Raw genomic sequence first — 16,975 nt, forward strand, 5'->3', positions numbered from 1 at the left:
GAATCAAGACAGAACCTCTCGTCACAATTTCCCCTCCATTCCTGCGTCTCCCTTTCTGCTCACGTTGGACAAGCTAAAACCCCCAAAACAATGAGCATTTAATACACTTTCTTTAAAAGAGAAATACATTAATGATGCTCCCTGACAGTCTGCATTAATCAGAGGGGGCTCCCCCTGAACACAACTCTTTATCGGCCATCGATTTTCCAGTGGGTTTATGGCGAGCGACACACCGAGAAAGCTCGTCGCCAGGCGGCTGCTGGGAAACACATTACGGGGCTGTCAGTTGTCTCGCCATGCATCCTGCATCATTCTTTAAGCACATGAGAAGTTCATTACACCACACAGCTCTGACAGTGCATAGGATATTAGGGACTGTGTCCATTGTGCATATCCTTGGCGGAAGTGTAGCACCATAGACATAACAGGGAATCTATACATGATCCAAATATGGCTTTAAATTGATGAGAAATAAGTTTGAAATAAATGCATTATAAGCTAAATTGGTTTTAAAACATTTACCTCACCTTGAGCCTATTTGAACAGAAAATATGTTTCCGTGCAATTACTCTGTCATTTATACTTTCATAATCATAGTAATGAACTTAAGATTAGAAGATTTTCCTCCCACTTCAGCAGCCATGTGCAAGAGTCTCGCTAACTACTGTAGCACCATATTTGGAGATGATGGTGCAGCAACAGTTTCCCCAGGCTCCCTCCGACATCCTACACGTCCCGTGTTGACCAAAATGATTTCTCACCTTAAGACGCGCACGCCGTTTTGATTTATGATGCTTCACAACTACTAAAATTCAATTTCAGCCTGCATTGCACGCTTCTGATTGCCCCGTAAATGAGATAAACTGATAGCAATTTATTCAAGGATCCCACCTCTCCTCTCCTTTCCCCTCTCCTCTCCTCTTCCCTCTCTTCTGTTCTTTCAACAGGAGACACAACTCACATCCCAGACTTGGGTGAATCCAATATTTAAGCGATACGTCTGTATTCCAGAGCATTCAGCAGAACAGACAAGGTGATGCTAATAGAAAACCTCGCGGAGAACAATGAGAGAGATAGAAAACAATGTGCGTGTTTGATGACGTGAGAAACATTCAGAATCTGCCTCCTCCAGCCTGATTACTCTTCCTCCTCAGGAAGTCCAGCAGTCACCTGACCTCAATTACTCCTGTGTAGGGATCTTATCGATGAGATGATGTTTGATAGTGCACGCCCATCACTCACTCAAGGCTTTAATGCAACTGTAACTCTGCCAGAAGTGTCCCATTAAGAGCTAAGTAATGTCAAATAAAACAGAAGTAATGGACTCTTCACTTGAAATCTGTGCTGGGAGCTGCCAACTGCTTCTGTACATGCAACTGCAAAACGTACCAGCGATCAGATCTGAGATTAACTTCCACCAGCGTTCTGATGTGACCACATACTTATCTCACACCACTTATCTCCGAGATGCTGATGATGTTCACTCTCAACAACAATGTGGTCAACAGACCCATTCAGACTTTAAAGAGAAGCTGTCAGAGACCATGATAAAAAAGTATAATGATTATAAATGCTAAGCCCCATTTAGGAGGCGTCAATGCCATTGTTGTTGTTATCCAGCGTATCAATCTTGTTGATTGATCATCCCGCTCCGGTGACATCAGTTTTATGGCCTCTGAAATGCGTCCCAGTGTTTTCACAATGCCATCCAATTAGGGTACTCCATTCATCATTGGGCTGGAGAATCATTATTAATTGGGTGGAGAGCCGACTGCCACTCCCCTGCTGAGGAGGGCCACGGCTTCTGGAGATCAGGCCTTTCAGACTACGGTGAAAGAAATGGGGGCTGCGAGGGTGCACTGCGCAGGGGGCCACATAGAGATACAGAACTGCACACCTTTATGTACATCGCAGGCATGTTCAATAAAAATACAGAAGACTGCATGCTCTTTTTTCATAATGCAAGAGAAGCCTGATCAGTGTGAAGAAATGAGTAAATGCATCAGAAAGAAGTTTCTGTGAAGTTCCATATAAACATTTGTTTTCCACTTCCCCCCTAATTTGTTATGGGCGCTTCCCTTGTACTGCAGACCGTGACAATAGGCGTTTTGGGACCAAACAGCTCTAAGGACTCCCTGTGAGGAACTGCCCACTGGGAGCTCCCCCAAGAACTACACAGCATCAAGGCCCTTTTTTGTTAGTGTGTCTGTTTGCATTCACACCGCCAATAGGAATGCTGAAGTGATGTAAGCAGGGTTATTCTTAATAGGCGATTGTAGACAAGTACCATAATGGCATGCAAATAAAATCTCAGGTAAGTTCAATGTCTGGGCTGAGGCAAAAAGGTTGGGACTCTGGGTGCAAGCGATGCAGTAACGAGACGTCGGTGTTTTTTCCTTTCATGTGGCTCAGAATCGCCTTCTCCCCCATGTTGGCGATGTCAATTGATTTCACACAAAGCTTGCATCTAGCTCTGTGTGTGAATTGGGAATCCTTGGCCAGCCAGTATTTATATACGGTATCGTCAAGCCATCCATCCAAAAACTTGCATCTACCCATTGTGAACCACGTGAATCTCATCTTCTTGTCGAAGGTGCAGTGTTGGAGTGAAACTTGATACCTGGAGGGCTGGAGGAGGGTCATGGGGCAGCGGACTGGACATACCACTTGTCAATCAGGTAAAAGGGGCGGTATGTTTTCTGAGACGTTTGCTCTCACACAAACTGTGCTTGGCCCGGCATACAACACGATCCGAATTGACTAATTTATTTTTGGAAATACCTAATTTTCTATTTTAGAAAACAATATTTTAGAACAGTGGTAATAGTCTGGAAACATAAATATTTTTCCATACTTTATTTTTCATTTTCCATACTTTTTAATACCTGGAAATTGATCAGATTTATTTTCATACTTTCCATACTTGCGTAGGAACCCTGTGTAAGACAGCCTACGTGTATTGTGCTTTGATGAGTCAAAACTGCGTCATATTTCGCTCGTTGCATAATGTTCAATAAAGCCTGGATTTCACTGTTGATGTTTTCTTTATGAGCTGTTTGTGTGTTGCGTTATCTGTTGTTTGTACAGCTAACATTGTTTTGAAAAATGGTGGTTGCTAAAGCTGCATTGGCTCATGTACTCAGCCAATCAACATACACTTACCTCTTTGTCCTGTAAGAGTAAAAACGTGAAATAGGAGCTAAAAAGTCCCTCAAAACAGCGCTCTGAGAGCTACGATCGTTCCTAGTTCTTATGGTACACAACAAATAGGGAAAATCTATGATCTTAGAAATATGAAAAAGTTCGTCCAGTCCAAAAATGCCTAGCAACTCCACTTTTTGCCTGCATTAGACAGTCTAACACTTCCTCTCAAATCCTAGTTAGGAGCTTCAATGGGAGGACGCAACGCTCACGTTTGCATTATCCACCAAATCCCACCCATCTCTGTCCAGGAATACAAATCAACCATTATGGGCTGCTTGTACACCTCTCAGGATGTGATCCCTCACTGGCTTCCCAACAATGAAAAGAGCTAATTGTGTGTGTAAGCACAACCAATTTTTCACACTGAAGAAGTAGTGGGAACATGTGTGGATTTAACCCGTCTGTGCTGCACACAGAAACGTATAAATGAATGAATTAAGACAGATCTGGGTGTGTGAACTTTTCTTTTCATTCTTAAACAGGAAATGAACCCAGCTCTCTACTCCTTTCAAATTTACTGCATTCCCCCCCCCCAGAAAATCAGCAACATAAAATGCAAATTAATGGCATTAATTAATTCATCAGTGAGGTTAAAGCACTGCAGAATAAGAGGGTGCAATGAGGTCATCAACAGAGTGCTGGTCAAACTTCCACCTGCTGTTTCATGTATTAATTTGAGGATCATTAAAATGTCCTGATTGATCCACACAGTTATGATGTCTTCTGCTATTTCATGTCTCGTCAATGAAGCAAACTTCAAGCGGATGTGGACGATGTACATAAAACCAGGCGAATGGAAACACACCTAATGTTCGGCACCTGTGCGTCCCATAGAACATTTTCTTTTCTGTGTCACAAGTTTGGATCATTTCAAAGCTGTAGTGACGTGACTGTGTTGTACCTTCATTGCCTGCTGATAAGCCGTCTGGCTTGGTGATGCCCGTGCTCTTTTTCCGTCTGTGTTTCTTCCGGTTGGCGTGTGGCGAAGGAGGTGGCTCAAGTTTAGGACTCGTGGCGCTGCCCACACTGGAACTGGCAGGATCACTCATTCCATTGGCTGAAACAGACAGACAAAATGGTTATTACTTTTTAAGTTAAATAAATGCAGTGGTTTGAATTTCTAAAGTTTCTGAAGTTTCTCTGTTTTATGTTCGCTGCTGTGGGTAAGCTTAAGTTTCACTGTCACAGCTTCAGCTTCGAATCTACAGTTCCATACTAATGAATCTCTCAGGAAGTCAAGTCTCTAAACGCACCTATCCTATTTGTGGGTCGTCATCACAAGGGTACTAACTGACCAAACTCTAGTCCAGGTTTTTGGAGATTTACCAGGGAAGCATGTTGAAAATGATGCTCAAATGTAAAATGTTCAAGTGGATGTATTGTGCAGTCATAAAAATTATAGTCTAAGGGGGAAAAAATCAGGGAAACACTGAAATGAAGAACAATAAGGTTAAATGGGTCATATTAACTGCTTTGATGAACCATTATATATTAATAAAAAGCTGCAGAAGGTGGATGAAGAGCGTCCAAGTCTGTCTTCCAAGACAGTAAAAACAAAACGGCAGAATATAACATGTAGACCGGTTTGAAAAATGTGAAACTATTCCTTCAAAAATAAACTTCTCTGGCAGATTCAACTATTTATTCAACTCAAAACATGTATCAAATGTATGAACACATGAATCACTGTGAAATGACACTCAGCAGTGAATAATGAATGACATTATGAGCTTCACTGTAGGCTTCATGCAAAGTAACGGCAGCCTTGTCACATCCTAAAAATGTTTCGACAGCAGCAAGAGTTGGAAATGACTCCCAAAGTATCTGCTTGGCTCCGGCTTTAGATAGAGTGAGGGACAGGTATGGGGCTATCAGTGAACAAATGGTTACCTAAGTTAGCCCGCGGCAAAGCTCTCTATATGACTGTCTGAGAGTGACAGGGGGCTAAGAGCCGGCTTTGTTTCTTGTAAGTGATTTTATAAATGTGATATTAACCTGTGCTACCGTTGGGCAAAGGGATAGGAGGGATGGGACGAGAGGAGGGGGTTGTCAGCTTGCCATCTTTCTGATTTCCTGACATTTGACATCACTTTCCCTTCTTTCCCCCTCCGGATGCCATTATGAATCTGGGAGCGGGGGCCAGGGGCCTGGGGGAAGCAGGGAGGGAGGGCCGGTAGATGGGCCCCATATTGCTCTCCTCTTACCACCCTGTGTGGTGCTGGCAGCCTCCTCCATTGTCTCCCATCAAAAGCTCATTGTAGTGTGGCAAACTCCATTCATTTCCCTGTGCACCGTCCCAGCCCCAGGGGTGGAGTGCAGGAGGACAAGGGGCTCAGGGATTATTGCTGTTGTCGTTGCCAGTTGCACATGCTATAATGTGCGGCACTGTGCCATTAGCCAGTGTACAACATTAGGCCTAATTCGGTCATTACCTTTAGGGAGATGGGGCTGTCTTGGAGGAGTAAGATGGGCTCAGCAGGGGATTGAAGATGCTAACGTTGGGGGGAGAGTGGAGCTCTCGGCCTGGGGATGCATTCTTTGAGCGTGGGCAAAGTGCAGGAGCCAACACCTGAGACACACTGCTATGTCTGTACTCGATTTAGAGATTAATCTTGGTGAGAGCTGATGTTCTCAAACAAGAATGTCATTACTGGAAAAAAATCAGCTCTTAACACCAATCTCTTTAATTTATCAGGAGATAAGTGACCATCTTTAGAAGTAGTATTAATATTTCATCATAAACACTGAAGTGCTATGTGGAAAATAATAATATTGATTATACGCCAGTCACATTAATAACCATAACATTGGTGCTTGTGCCGGACTACATACATTAAGCTCTCTGGTGTTTTGAATGGCAGCACGCAGCCACACATGTAGCAGCTCCTAGTCGAGGCGTCTGTTTCAATTTCCCTGCTCTCTTACAACAGCCCCCCTGAGACGAGTCATTAGCTGGCTCAGACAGCTGGGGGCACAGGGGTCCTCCATGTGCACCCCCACCCCCCCCACACACTCTGCCTCCTCCTCCCTCTCCATCCCAGCGTCTGTCCCGCCAGCACAGCTCCGTATGGCGGGTGGAAGACTTGAGCTCCAACCTGCCTCCGACGTGACAGCCAGCATTTGTTTAATGTCGCTTGAGGTTAAAGGGGAGGGCTGCCCCTCAGGGGCCCCGACCGTGTCATAAACACCTCTAATTATCAATTTCTGCCCCTAATGTTGTGGAAAATGACCCCGGCCCTGCTCATCCTGCACCAGAAACATATACGGGGTGATACACCTCCCTTTGTTTGGACCAATCAGGCTTTAAGCAGTCTGCGCCGTGATGGTATAGGAGCAGGAAATGGATACAACCCCAGCACACATCGCTGAGCAACAATATCAAAGCACCTGAAATCTAATGGTTTTATATAATGCAAAGTCTCCTGACTTTAAGTGGTTCTCAGTTCTAAACTGTGCATGACTGGTAGATTATATTTCTTAAATTGAGAATTATGAAGTTAGAAGTGGACTGATTCTACAAGCAGAGTATTCACTGTGGCATTATTAGCTGGCTGTTAGTGTGTATGAGGGCCATCAGGACCAAGCTGGGTAATGAAGCACACTGGGGATCAGGAGTCTCTTTCCCACTCAGCCACGATCACCTGGGCAGCAGAATAGGTATCAGCCTAACCTGTGATTACAGTGCATTACACTCCCACCACGGAGATGACAGTTTAAACATGCTCCAGGATGAAGACTATGGGTGAGACAAAGAGGGGGCCGCTAACAGCTTCCTGCCTTTACCAATGCCACGCTGACAATGAATGAGAATGCAAAAAGGGTGAGAGAGAGAGAGAGAGAGAGAGAGAGAGAGAAGGAGGGTGGGGGGTGAAGAGAAGGGGGGGAGTCATTTCATTGTTATTCAAGAGGCTCCGGGTGAGGAGCACTATGATTCCGCCAGGCCCCTTGACATGGCAGCCCTGCCTGTCCTCAATCAAAGCCAACGGCTGCAATTAATGGCAAAAATTAGAAACAATCACCGCCTCCCCCTTATTATCCTCAATTAGAGCGTACTAATCAAGGCCTGATCGCGCTCTGCTGCTCTCTCCAAACTAAATGTCAAACTTCATTACGGCCTAGCGTAGAAATCAAACGCCCCACATGCTATCACCCTCGCATCGGGAGGCCAAGGTATAAAACACAGTGCCACAGGAAAAGGCTATCTGTGCGTTAACTACCTGTGTCCTGATATGCAAACTTAAGGGAGAAAAACTTATCACTTATATATAAATACATAGCAGAGCAGAGCAGAGCTGCAGCAAAAAGGTCTCGGAGGACGGAAAGAAAAAGGCAGCGACACAAACTTTACATTGAGGGCAGAATGGGCAATATGGACAAATATACATTGTGATTATTAACACAGAATTATCAACATTACTATTAAATTGAACACAGTAAAAAGTTAAAATACTGCTCCTCTCATTAGGGCTGCAACTAACAGTTACTTCCATTATGGACTAATCTCCTGATTAGGGCTGCAACTAATTATTATTTTCATCACTGATTAATTTGGCAATTATTTTTTCAATTATTCGATTGCTTGTGTAGTCTATAACATGCCAGTGTTTCCAAAAACCCAAGATGACGTCCTCTAATGTCTTGTTTTCTCCACAAGCAAAAGAGTTTCACTTTACTGTCATAGAGGAGCAAAGAAATAAATAAATATTCACACTCAAGAAGCTGGAATCAGAGAATTTTGAGGAGTTTTTTCTAAAAAAATTACTCAAACTTAATAACTGTTTATCAAATTAGTTGGCGATTAATTTATTAGTTGACAACTAATTGATTGATGAATTAATTGCTGCAGCTCTACTCTTGATTATTTCCCCAATAATGTTATTTTTCCTTAAAATAAAGGAATGCAGTAAATATAAAACGGCCATTATAATGTCCTAGAGCCTAAATAATGTTTTCCCATTACTTGTATTATCAGGCCAGCAGTCTAAAATCCACACCATATTTATTTCACTATCATACATGACAAACAAACACAACAGATGCTCATATTTGAGAAGATGGAAATTGCAATTATAAGTAAAAAAAAAAAAGATTAAAACGATTAATCGATGATCAACAAGATTAATGTTCTACTTATTTTCTTATAATTAACTAATTTTTTAAAAGTCTCCTTCTTACCAAGTCATTTTTTGTGTTTTAATAGAACAAAATCATATTTAAATGATATGTACATTCAGTTCTTCTGTTGGGAGCAAATTTTTATTTATTATATTTTTGGGCCATAATACCTGCGAACAAAGGTATCTCTCTTCTAACGATAGGATGATGTTGAATTAATTATCGAATCATCAGCCGTAGAGAGCACTGTAATCTCTCGCCTCTGGAATTGTGACATTACTCACACTTTGACCACGACTTAAGTCACTGTCATCAGCGAGCGAGCCCATCACGTTGCTCTGACGACTCTTTGAGCCTCTTGCTTTTAATTCAGGCTCAGAGATTGAGGTGTACGAAGGGGAGCGGGATCTAAACAAGCATCCGGTGCATTAAGAATGGGTGTCTTTATGAATGCAAGCAATAGAAAAATTGGGCCGGGATTTAATCAAAAATCTGCGCTCAATATTCAAGAGACGTTACTACCTCTGCTTCTGCCTTTGCTCAATAGGTTTACAAATGAGGACATTCTTTAAATAATATGGAAATGGTTACCTGGCTAAGATGCATTCATTCTCCGGTGAATCATCAATCTGCTGTTTTTGCATCTCAGAATCACATTTTATGTTAACCTGCAACCTTCACCAAGGATAATGGAGTGATTGGGGTAGGTTCAAGTCAATTCAAATGGCAAAACATGAGCACCCTTCACTGTGGAACACCCTCTATTGATTATTGAAGGCACATTAGGATGAAAGATAAGAGGCTCGCGTTTCAATCAAGTTGATCTTTTCTGATAGTCCAGTCACACTTTGCACTGCAGATGCATTCTGCTGATTTAATCCAGATTCTTAAATTGTACGGAGACGTAAAAACAAGATATCCAGAGAAAGTTTCTGAGCTGCTTGCTCCCTTAAACCGTCTGCACTGACTATGCACTGATTACAGAGACACTCCTTCCCAAGGACGAGCAACATATCTATCATTTGACGCAACATTTCTACTATTATTTTCAGCTCATTTGCCTCATTCGAGCTCATTTGTGGTTACCTTAAGAGTAGCATGAAAATAATTGAAGAAAACAGAATAAAGGAGCAAAGTGTGGATCTGATTTAGTTGAAGACTGGATGCTGGTTAATGAGCTATGTTAATATTGAGGGCTTTGCAGTTTACCAAACATGAAAATGGGAAATTCTGGGCCTCCTTATTTTCACAACACAACGTTTAGCAGTTCCTATTTGTCCTCTGCAGACCGGTCGCCAAACGCACATTCACAAACATCCAGTATGAAGCCTTGTTTTTTCCACACACACATTGTAATACAGACGCAAACACGCTCTGTGGAAAAAACTCACATACAAAAAAAAAAAAAAAAATCAGCGAGAGCACACACACGCACAACACACACTCGCGCTCATTTATTTGAGGACCCCACGAATCTAAGTAATTCTGCTTTGGGCATGCTGCTGATGGGAGACAGGGGTAGGGGGTGATGGAAGTGCCTGCGTCCAGGCAGAATTGATCGTTTGGCAGCTCCAAATGAGAGACAGGCTTGTCTGCGGAACCACGAGGGCCGTGCAGTTGGACTCCAGCAGCGCTCGTAAAGTGCGCTCTTTAAACTGCCGGGGCCCCTGGGAGCCCATGGGGAGGGGGGGAGCCGCCGCCGTGCTAATGAGAACTACCAGAGTGCAAACATGCATGGAAATGACTGTTATTCTGTTGATGTGCATTTAAGTGCTTTTTTACTGCCAACCACAAAGAGAGGGAAATAACTGGTGATGAATGGTCCCCCCAAAAAGCATTCATTTTCCTCTTCGGAAGAAAAGAGAGGAAAACAGAGGAAGGAGGGAGGGGGGGGATAAGAGTAAGATGGAAGGTAAAGACAGGATGGGGGTGTGTGTGTAGACATGCATGGTGAATATATTATCTTACTTCACTCAAGTACAGTGACAAGGTGCAATGTGACACGGAGGCAGTGAGTGGAGATGCATCGGTGGCAGAAAGTTAACCTTCACCGCTCCTCTCCTCTGAACACGCTGCTTCTATCAAAGAGCAGCAGCCAAAAAGGTCACAGCGATCACAGCCCTGATCAGCTAATTATGAAAATGAGGCTTGTTCCACCTGTCTGAGAAGCTCGGGAAATGCCGTCTCCATCACCAGATCCATTCATTTTGCTTTAATTCACTCGTCTTTGTGGTAGCGGTATGTAAATTTTGATTGCACAACACATGGTGAGACTTTGGAGGAGATTTAAGGGACGGGGATAATGTCTTACGGGCTCCGCTGCTCGTACTGGTGTTGATGGCTTCATTCCACTGGTCGGCGCTGGACACGGAGAAGGAGCGCTGGTGCATGCTGTCTTTGCTGCCGCTGAACAACGACGCGCCCGTCTGCAGGGATGAGCTACTGTTGGAGTGAGGAGCACCTGGAAAATAAGTGACACACACAAGAAAATTAATGCTGATTTTTTTTGTTTTCTACATTTGAGTTCTCTGCTCGGATTGTTTTCTTTAAACTCACAAAGTCTGCAAAGGAAGTAATAATGATGCAATCGAGTTAACAGTTTTGGGTAGTTTCTACAGCACAGCAATGCTGCTGCCACCATATTTGTGCACACCCCTCTGTCAAGCAACCCCCCTCACACACACACACACACACACACACACACACACACACACACACAAACGAAACCCCTCTCCCTCCGCCTCTGCCTCTAATTAGCCCTTAATTAACAAGATACACTCTGAACGCTAATTATCTCGCCTCATCCCTCTGACTGCCACATCGATCTCCACTGGCGTCAGCAGGCGTTCTCTCCCTAACTTCCAATCAGGCGAGCCACGGACGCCTGGCTCTCTTTACTAATTCATGGGCTAGGCTGCGCCATGTGGGGTCCTTCCCTCCTGTTCGCGAGCAGTCGCTACAACACATCCTAACTACTCTGAAAAACTCATCGATACACCGCCAGTCGTGTGCCAGGAATCAGATTAACTGCTTGAGATTTACAATGCATCAAACTGACTCGAGCTCTGTCACGTTTTTAATCTGAAAAATCAATTTAACTGAATATTTTGCATAACCTACAATAAAAGATGGGTTTATTAATAAAATCAGTCGTCAGGAAAGTTAATTTTTGCCGTATTTCCACCCTAAAAGTTGACACAATAACTCTTTAACATGCTGCACAGATTCATTATGAGACAACACAGTTTAATGAGGTAAGTCGACACTGCTTTGACACAAAAAGCTTAAAAATTCAGAGGCTTTGTTTTGCAAAACAAGACATATCTCTGATTTTCTCAACAATGCTTCCTCATCTTACAGGTATCACACATCAGGGCCTTTTCTTCAATAATTACAAGAGAATATCAGTTTCTGATTGAGGTGACAATAACAGAAAATATAGTGTGTGGGTCGTGTGTAAAGTAAACTAAGCGGCACGGGTGCTTGTTAGGATAATATGTCCTACTCATTATCTAGAGTAATAAGTGTATCAAATTCACATAATCATGTCTAATTAGTATCAGTAATTATCTTGTTGGGCCCAGGAATATTAATCTTCAGGTCCCAGAGGGGAGGGAGCAGAATCGCAGCAAGAATGGGAGAGAGAGCGAGGGAATCATGCTGAGGAGCACTGACTAAATTAGCATGCTGAAATCAGAGCAGAGGAGGAGGAGGAGGAGGAGGAGGAGGGGGAGATGATGCTGGGGAGAAGGGTACTGAAAAAAATGTGAAACTTTGTTTTTTAAAAAGTGACGGATGAATGATATGTAAAATAAGCTCATGACTTCTAAAAAAGGCTTTTATCATTCCTGAATTTAAAAGAAGGAAAATTTAAAAATATGATTTATATATAAAAAAAACAGCAGTCCGTTGTTTCCCTCCTTACAGATAAATGTTTAATCACCTCATCGTTCAGACGTAATTCTTTATTTTCTACTATTAAAATCTCTACATTTCTTTTTTTCCCCCAAAGTTTGACTCGTTGACGCTTTAAAAAAGAGACAGAAAAAAAAATTGTTAGATAACTACGTGGCAACTTACATCGATATTTAAAATTCAACAATCACGTCTAATTGTCAAATTGGATGCTAATGATTAATGAATTATACATGGCTGTATCCATTAGTCCCCAGAGACCACTCCTGCATAAAGGGGAGGATAATGTAATTACAGTGGAGAAATAATCAGCTTGTGGCATTAAAAGAGCACTGTACTCGCAGCTCCAGCCAGGCCTCACTCCAGTACGTTGCACAGCCTCAGCAGTGACACTCTGGACAATGATGAACCTGACAACTGCAAACTGAGGTCCAGAGGATGAGACTGTAGTGATCGTGTACATGATTTGACTGTCAAATACAAATATATCAAACGTTACGACATTTTACTGCAAAAAACGCCAAGAATAATAATTTAAAAAAAAACCTATAATGCAACTTAACATTTTATGAGTAAAGAAGTTGGTATTATTAGAGTGCAATAACATGAAGTGGCATTTTGTGAAGGTCTGCTCATTTTGAAGATTTCCTGACATTTGCTGAAATTTTGTCTCTATTGATGAAATGCTTCTTTATTATTTTTACAGTAAACATACAACAGCGATCAAGACATTTACTGTGGAATTGTACGACATGTTGACAGTGGTAGAAAGGAAATAAGCACATTTACACAAGTACTGTGCTTCAGTAGAATTATAAGAGCACTATACTTGTGTATTTCCATTTTCTACCACTTTATAGTGCTCTATATTCCAGGGCCCTGTACTTTTTACTCCACTGCATTTATTTGAGCTCTTTTGTTTCTTTACATACAAGAAATATGTTTTATTAATAAAACAGCATCTATTTTTATACATTAAACTACCCAACAGTGTAAAGCAGAAAAAATCAGCTCCACCTCAGCAATCTACGACACTAAAATGCTCCTTATACCTTTGTGGATTAATAATAATCTAATATTTTATAAGCACGTCTGCATAATGTGTATTTTTTTCTACGTACTTTAGCTAAATTTTGAGATAATACTTCTGTACTGCTACTTAAATAGCATTTTGAAGACTGTCTTTTTACACTGTGGTATAATTTTTACCTCAATTAAAAAAAACTATATATAAAAATATATATAAATGTACTAATTAAAAACATCATTAGCACAGTGATACTTTCTTATCTAAGATGTCACTTCAGTTAACTCCTGCAACATTCTTAATAAGATTAATGAAAGCTGAAAAAGTGCAGCGCACCAGTATAAATATTTCTTGCTGACTGTATCGTCATGTGTATAAAGAGATAACAGAAGCCATACAGTGTGTTCTGCAGGCTATCCAGGGCTGGGGTGTTAAGTAGAGGCGATGGATTAGCGGGGAGCAGCGCTGCCTTGCTTCTCATTTCTCTTTAGGCCGGGCCGTCAGTGGGTTGATGAGCCGTGACGAGGCCTGACCCCTCCGTGGAGTTGTTGCCATTATGTACAAGTAGTGGGATAATGAAGCATTCATGCTAATGTGGGCCGGGCAGAACATCATCTGCGGCTGTGTGTAATCCACCAACATCATCCTGACCAACGCCCAGACGTCCCCCCACCACTCCTCCACCCCTGATGCTGCTGCTGCTGCTGCCGCCTGTCCCCACACAAGTCACTCAGACGTTCATACGCATACCTGTGCATTTTGTATTGTACTGTAAACAAACTGTGTGCATTAATACAACTTAAACTGTTTTATGTTGTGTGTGACACACTATAGTCTGTTGGACAAATCTAAAATGTTCGTTTTTCCTCATGTAGGCCTTATGATGCGTTTTTTGTTGTTGTTGTCTGCAGACATTTCCAACTCACATCTGCTGTTCTGCTTCAATGTTACAATGAATTTGATGACATTTTGAAGTCATTTCCTCAGAGATTAATCTAGGTAACAAAAAACTAAATTGAGGACAAAACAAGTATTTTTCTACAGACAAAACAGCTCTCGAAACAAACTATTACTTTATTACCGCAATTCCCAAACAGGGGTAAGTGTACCCCCGGGGGGTGCTTCTGCAGTTGTCAGGGGTACATGGGAAAACAGTGGAGTAGCTCAACTAGTTTGAAAACACAGAAATTATAAAATTGGACAACTAAAAGTAGGGCTTGGCAATATATTGATATTATATTGTGGTATGAAATTAGATATCAGCTTATGCTGCGTCCACATGGAATCAGGGAGAAAGTAGACGGCAAACTGGATGTCATTTTGGTGACAAAGAGCAGGAAGGTAAAATTAGGTGAGGCCGGGAGAAGTTTACCACGTGTTACGTAGCTCCTGCACACAAGGAGAAAATGGGCAATCTGGACAATTACTAGAATAACTACATTAAAAAATAATTGTATTTGATATATTTGATTTAATAATCACATCACCACTGCCACACATGCATATTTCGTGTTACTGTCCTGCCATTCTGTTGGACTGTTTGCTTGTTTTTACCACGCCGTCCAGAAGGTGTAATCCATCTGCCCGATTCCATGTGAACATAGCATTGGATTTTTGGTACTGTAACATCCTAATAATTGTATTCTCATGATTTTAAAAGCTGCATTACAGTAAAGTGATGCCATTTTCTGCAACATTTTGTTTGCCTTTACCAACTTCGTCTTTATATCCACATTACTGATAATACTTTAGCAAAGATCAGTATCAATATCACTATCAAGGTATTCAGTCAAAAATATTGTGATACTTGATTTTCTCCATATTGCCTAGCCCTCACTAAAAGTGTTGGATAAAGGCTTTACATATGAAAATCGAAAAGCTCATTTTGAATGTTGTAACCATCACTGCCCTTTATGTTAGCACAGACGCATCCATGAGATGCTACTAGAGGGCAGTGTCAAAAAATTCTGGCTACAACGAACATAACAATAGTGGAGGAACTCCTAATAATGTAGCTTTTAACGTAGGCACTGTTGTAGACAATGATGGTCTGTGAGGCCAAACAACTTTTTATGTCGGGGCTTCAGGACACTTGGATCACTACGGACGAGCAGTATGGAGATATTTTGTGGTTTCAATTATGTGTTTTTGGACGTTTTAATCTGGGGCGCCGTCTGCCTGCATTAGGTGGAGTTGTGCTGCTACCCACTCTCCCCTAGGATCTCCACAAGGGATGTGAGGACTCTAAAACTTCACCTGAGCCTCCCTCGGCATATGGGTGAGTAGATAATGGCTGAATTTTCATTTTTGGGTGCACTATCCCTTTAAATACATCGCAACTCCAGTGTTAAAAAAGAAGTCTCATGTTGGCGCTCGCAGGGCCTGCTGGTCAGTGAGTATGTTGCTACTGGTTTTACTGGGCTACACTGGAGACAAACTGTGGCACAGAGTGAGGAGGGAACGAGCGAAACACTCTCCTGAGATCTCCACCTCTTCCACATGCATCTCTCTCTCCCCCACAGGATTGATTCAAAGTGACTGGGCCCATTAATACTTTGATACAATGTATCTGTCGCCGGTGACACGGCAGGATGCGTGTTAACAGGGAGGATCATATTTAAAACGGTTCCGCTCAGCACCCAGCAAAGGAATTAAACCTGGCCGCTTGGCAAAGTCGTGGGCGCATGCGTTCTCTCATTTACTCTCTGTCTTCTCAGCCTCTCCTCTTCATCTTCCCATCTTCCCCCATCCACTCCGCCCCTCCTTCTCCCCGTCCCTATCCCTCTTCTCCCAGTGATTATAAAGGTCTTTAGATCTAAGGAATGAATGAATTACCAAAGGCACAGACAAGGCTTGTGATTTGGACGCCGTGAATGAAAAATTACCCCTTTGTTCCCTTCATCAATTGCACGTCTAATGAAATCAAAATCCCGATCGCATAATCAGAAGAGGGTCCTCCACCCAGAGAGAGACCTGATGTGATTTGTAACCTTTCTTTTCCTAAGTGGAGATTACGGCAAATCTCCCACACATTGTTCCCTGATGCGCAAATGGATGGCAACTAAAAATCCTGGGAATTTGTCATTGAAGAGTCTTTTCCAAGAAACCAGTTGGTGCTGTTTTCCCAAAACCTGCTCTGGCCTGTTTTTCAAGGCCCTTTGTCTGCCCTGATGACTCCCCTCAACCCAGCACTCAAGGTTAACAGTTAGTGGGATGAAACAACCTCGATCCGACGTCCTCTGCTCTGTAAACTCCTACATCTTTCTGCTTTTGACTGATTAACCCGTTCAGCAGTGGCAGCACCTTGGCCAGGTTGAACAGTAACCTGCATGGACAGTGCTAATGGTCCCTGCCGACCCGTCTTTGGCACCGTACCCACTCCCAGCCAGTTAGCTGTAGCCTGAGTGATGGAAACACTGTGCCCATTTCACAGCCGATGAAGGACCCCGCCTCCCTCCGGGGATCACTTTGCTAATTAGTATTAATTACTCTTAATCCTAACCCCTAAATCCAATCACTGGCTTCCCCTCTATAAGCCTGCCAGACTCTCCGCAGCCTCCGGTGGCACCGCTCGCTGGGAGAAGAGCTCTATTTTTAAACTTGAAAGGTGGAGAAACCCTGGCACAATGCTCAGGACCAAACTGGTGTCTGTTTCTGTTGCTGTGACCCCCCCCCCCCCCCCCCCACAACAGAGGATGAAAAATAACTAGGTCA

General features: G+C 42.6%; 1 protein-coding gene across 4 annotated transcripts in view; it reads right to left on the reverse strand.

Annotated features, from left to right (window-relative positions):
- Positions 1-16,975, reverse strand: part of agap3 (ArfGAP with GTPase domain, ankyrin repeat and PH domain 3) — a 162,385-nt gene that overhangs the window by 33,556 nt on the left and 111,854 nt on the right. For all 4 annotated transcript variants that reach the window (XR_007569092.1, XR_007569093.1, XR_007569091.1 and 1 more), the window contains exons 12-13: positions 10,631-10,780; positions 4,106-4,261 (exon numbers count right to left, since the gene is read on the reverse strand). Coding sequence is in view for 1 of the 4 variants with exons in the window: in XM_050032859.1 (XP_049888816.1) it covers positions 4,106-4,261; positions 10,631-10,780 (306 nt within the window). In the remaining 3 variants the exon portion in view is untranslated. The remainder of the gene's footprint in view (positions 1-4,105; positions 4,262-10,630; positions 10,781-16,975) is intronic.

Source organism: Epinephelus moara, chromosome 21 (genome assembly GCF_006386435.1).
Source record: "Epinephelus moara isolate mb chromosome 21, YSFRI_EMoa_1.0, whole genome shotgun sequence".
Classification (NCBI taxonomy): domain Eukaryota; kingdom Metazoa; phylum Chordata; class Actinopteri; order Perciformes; family Serranidae; genus Epinephelus; species Epinephelus moara.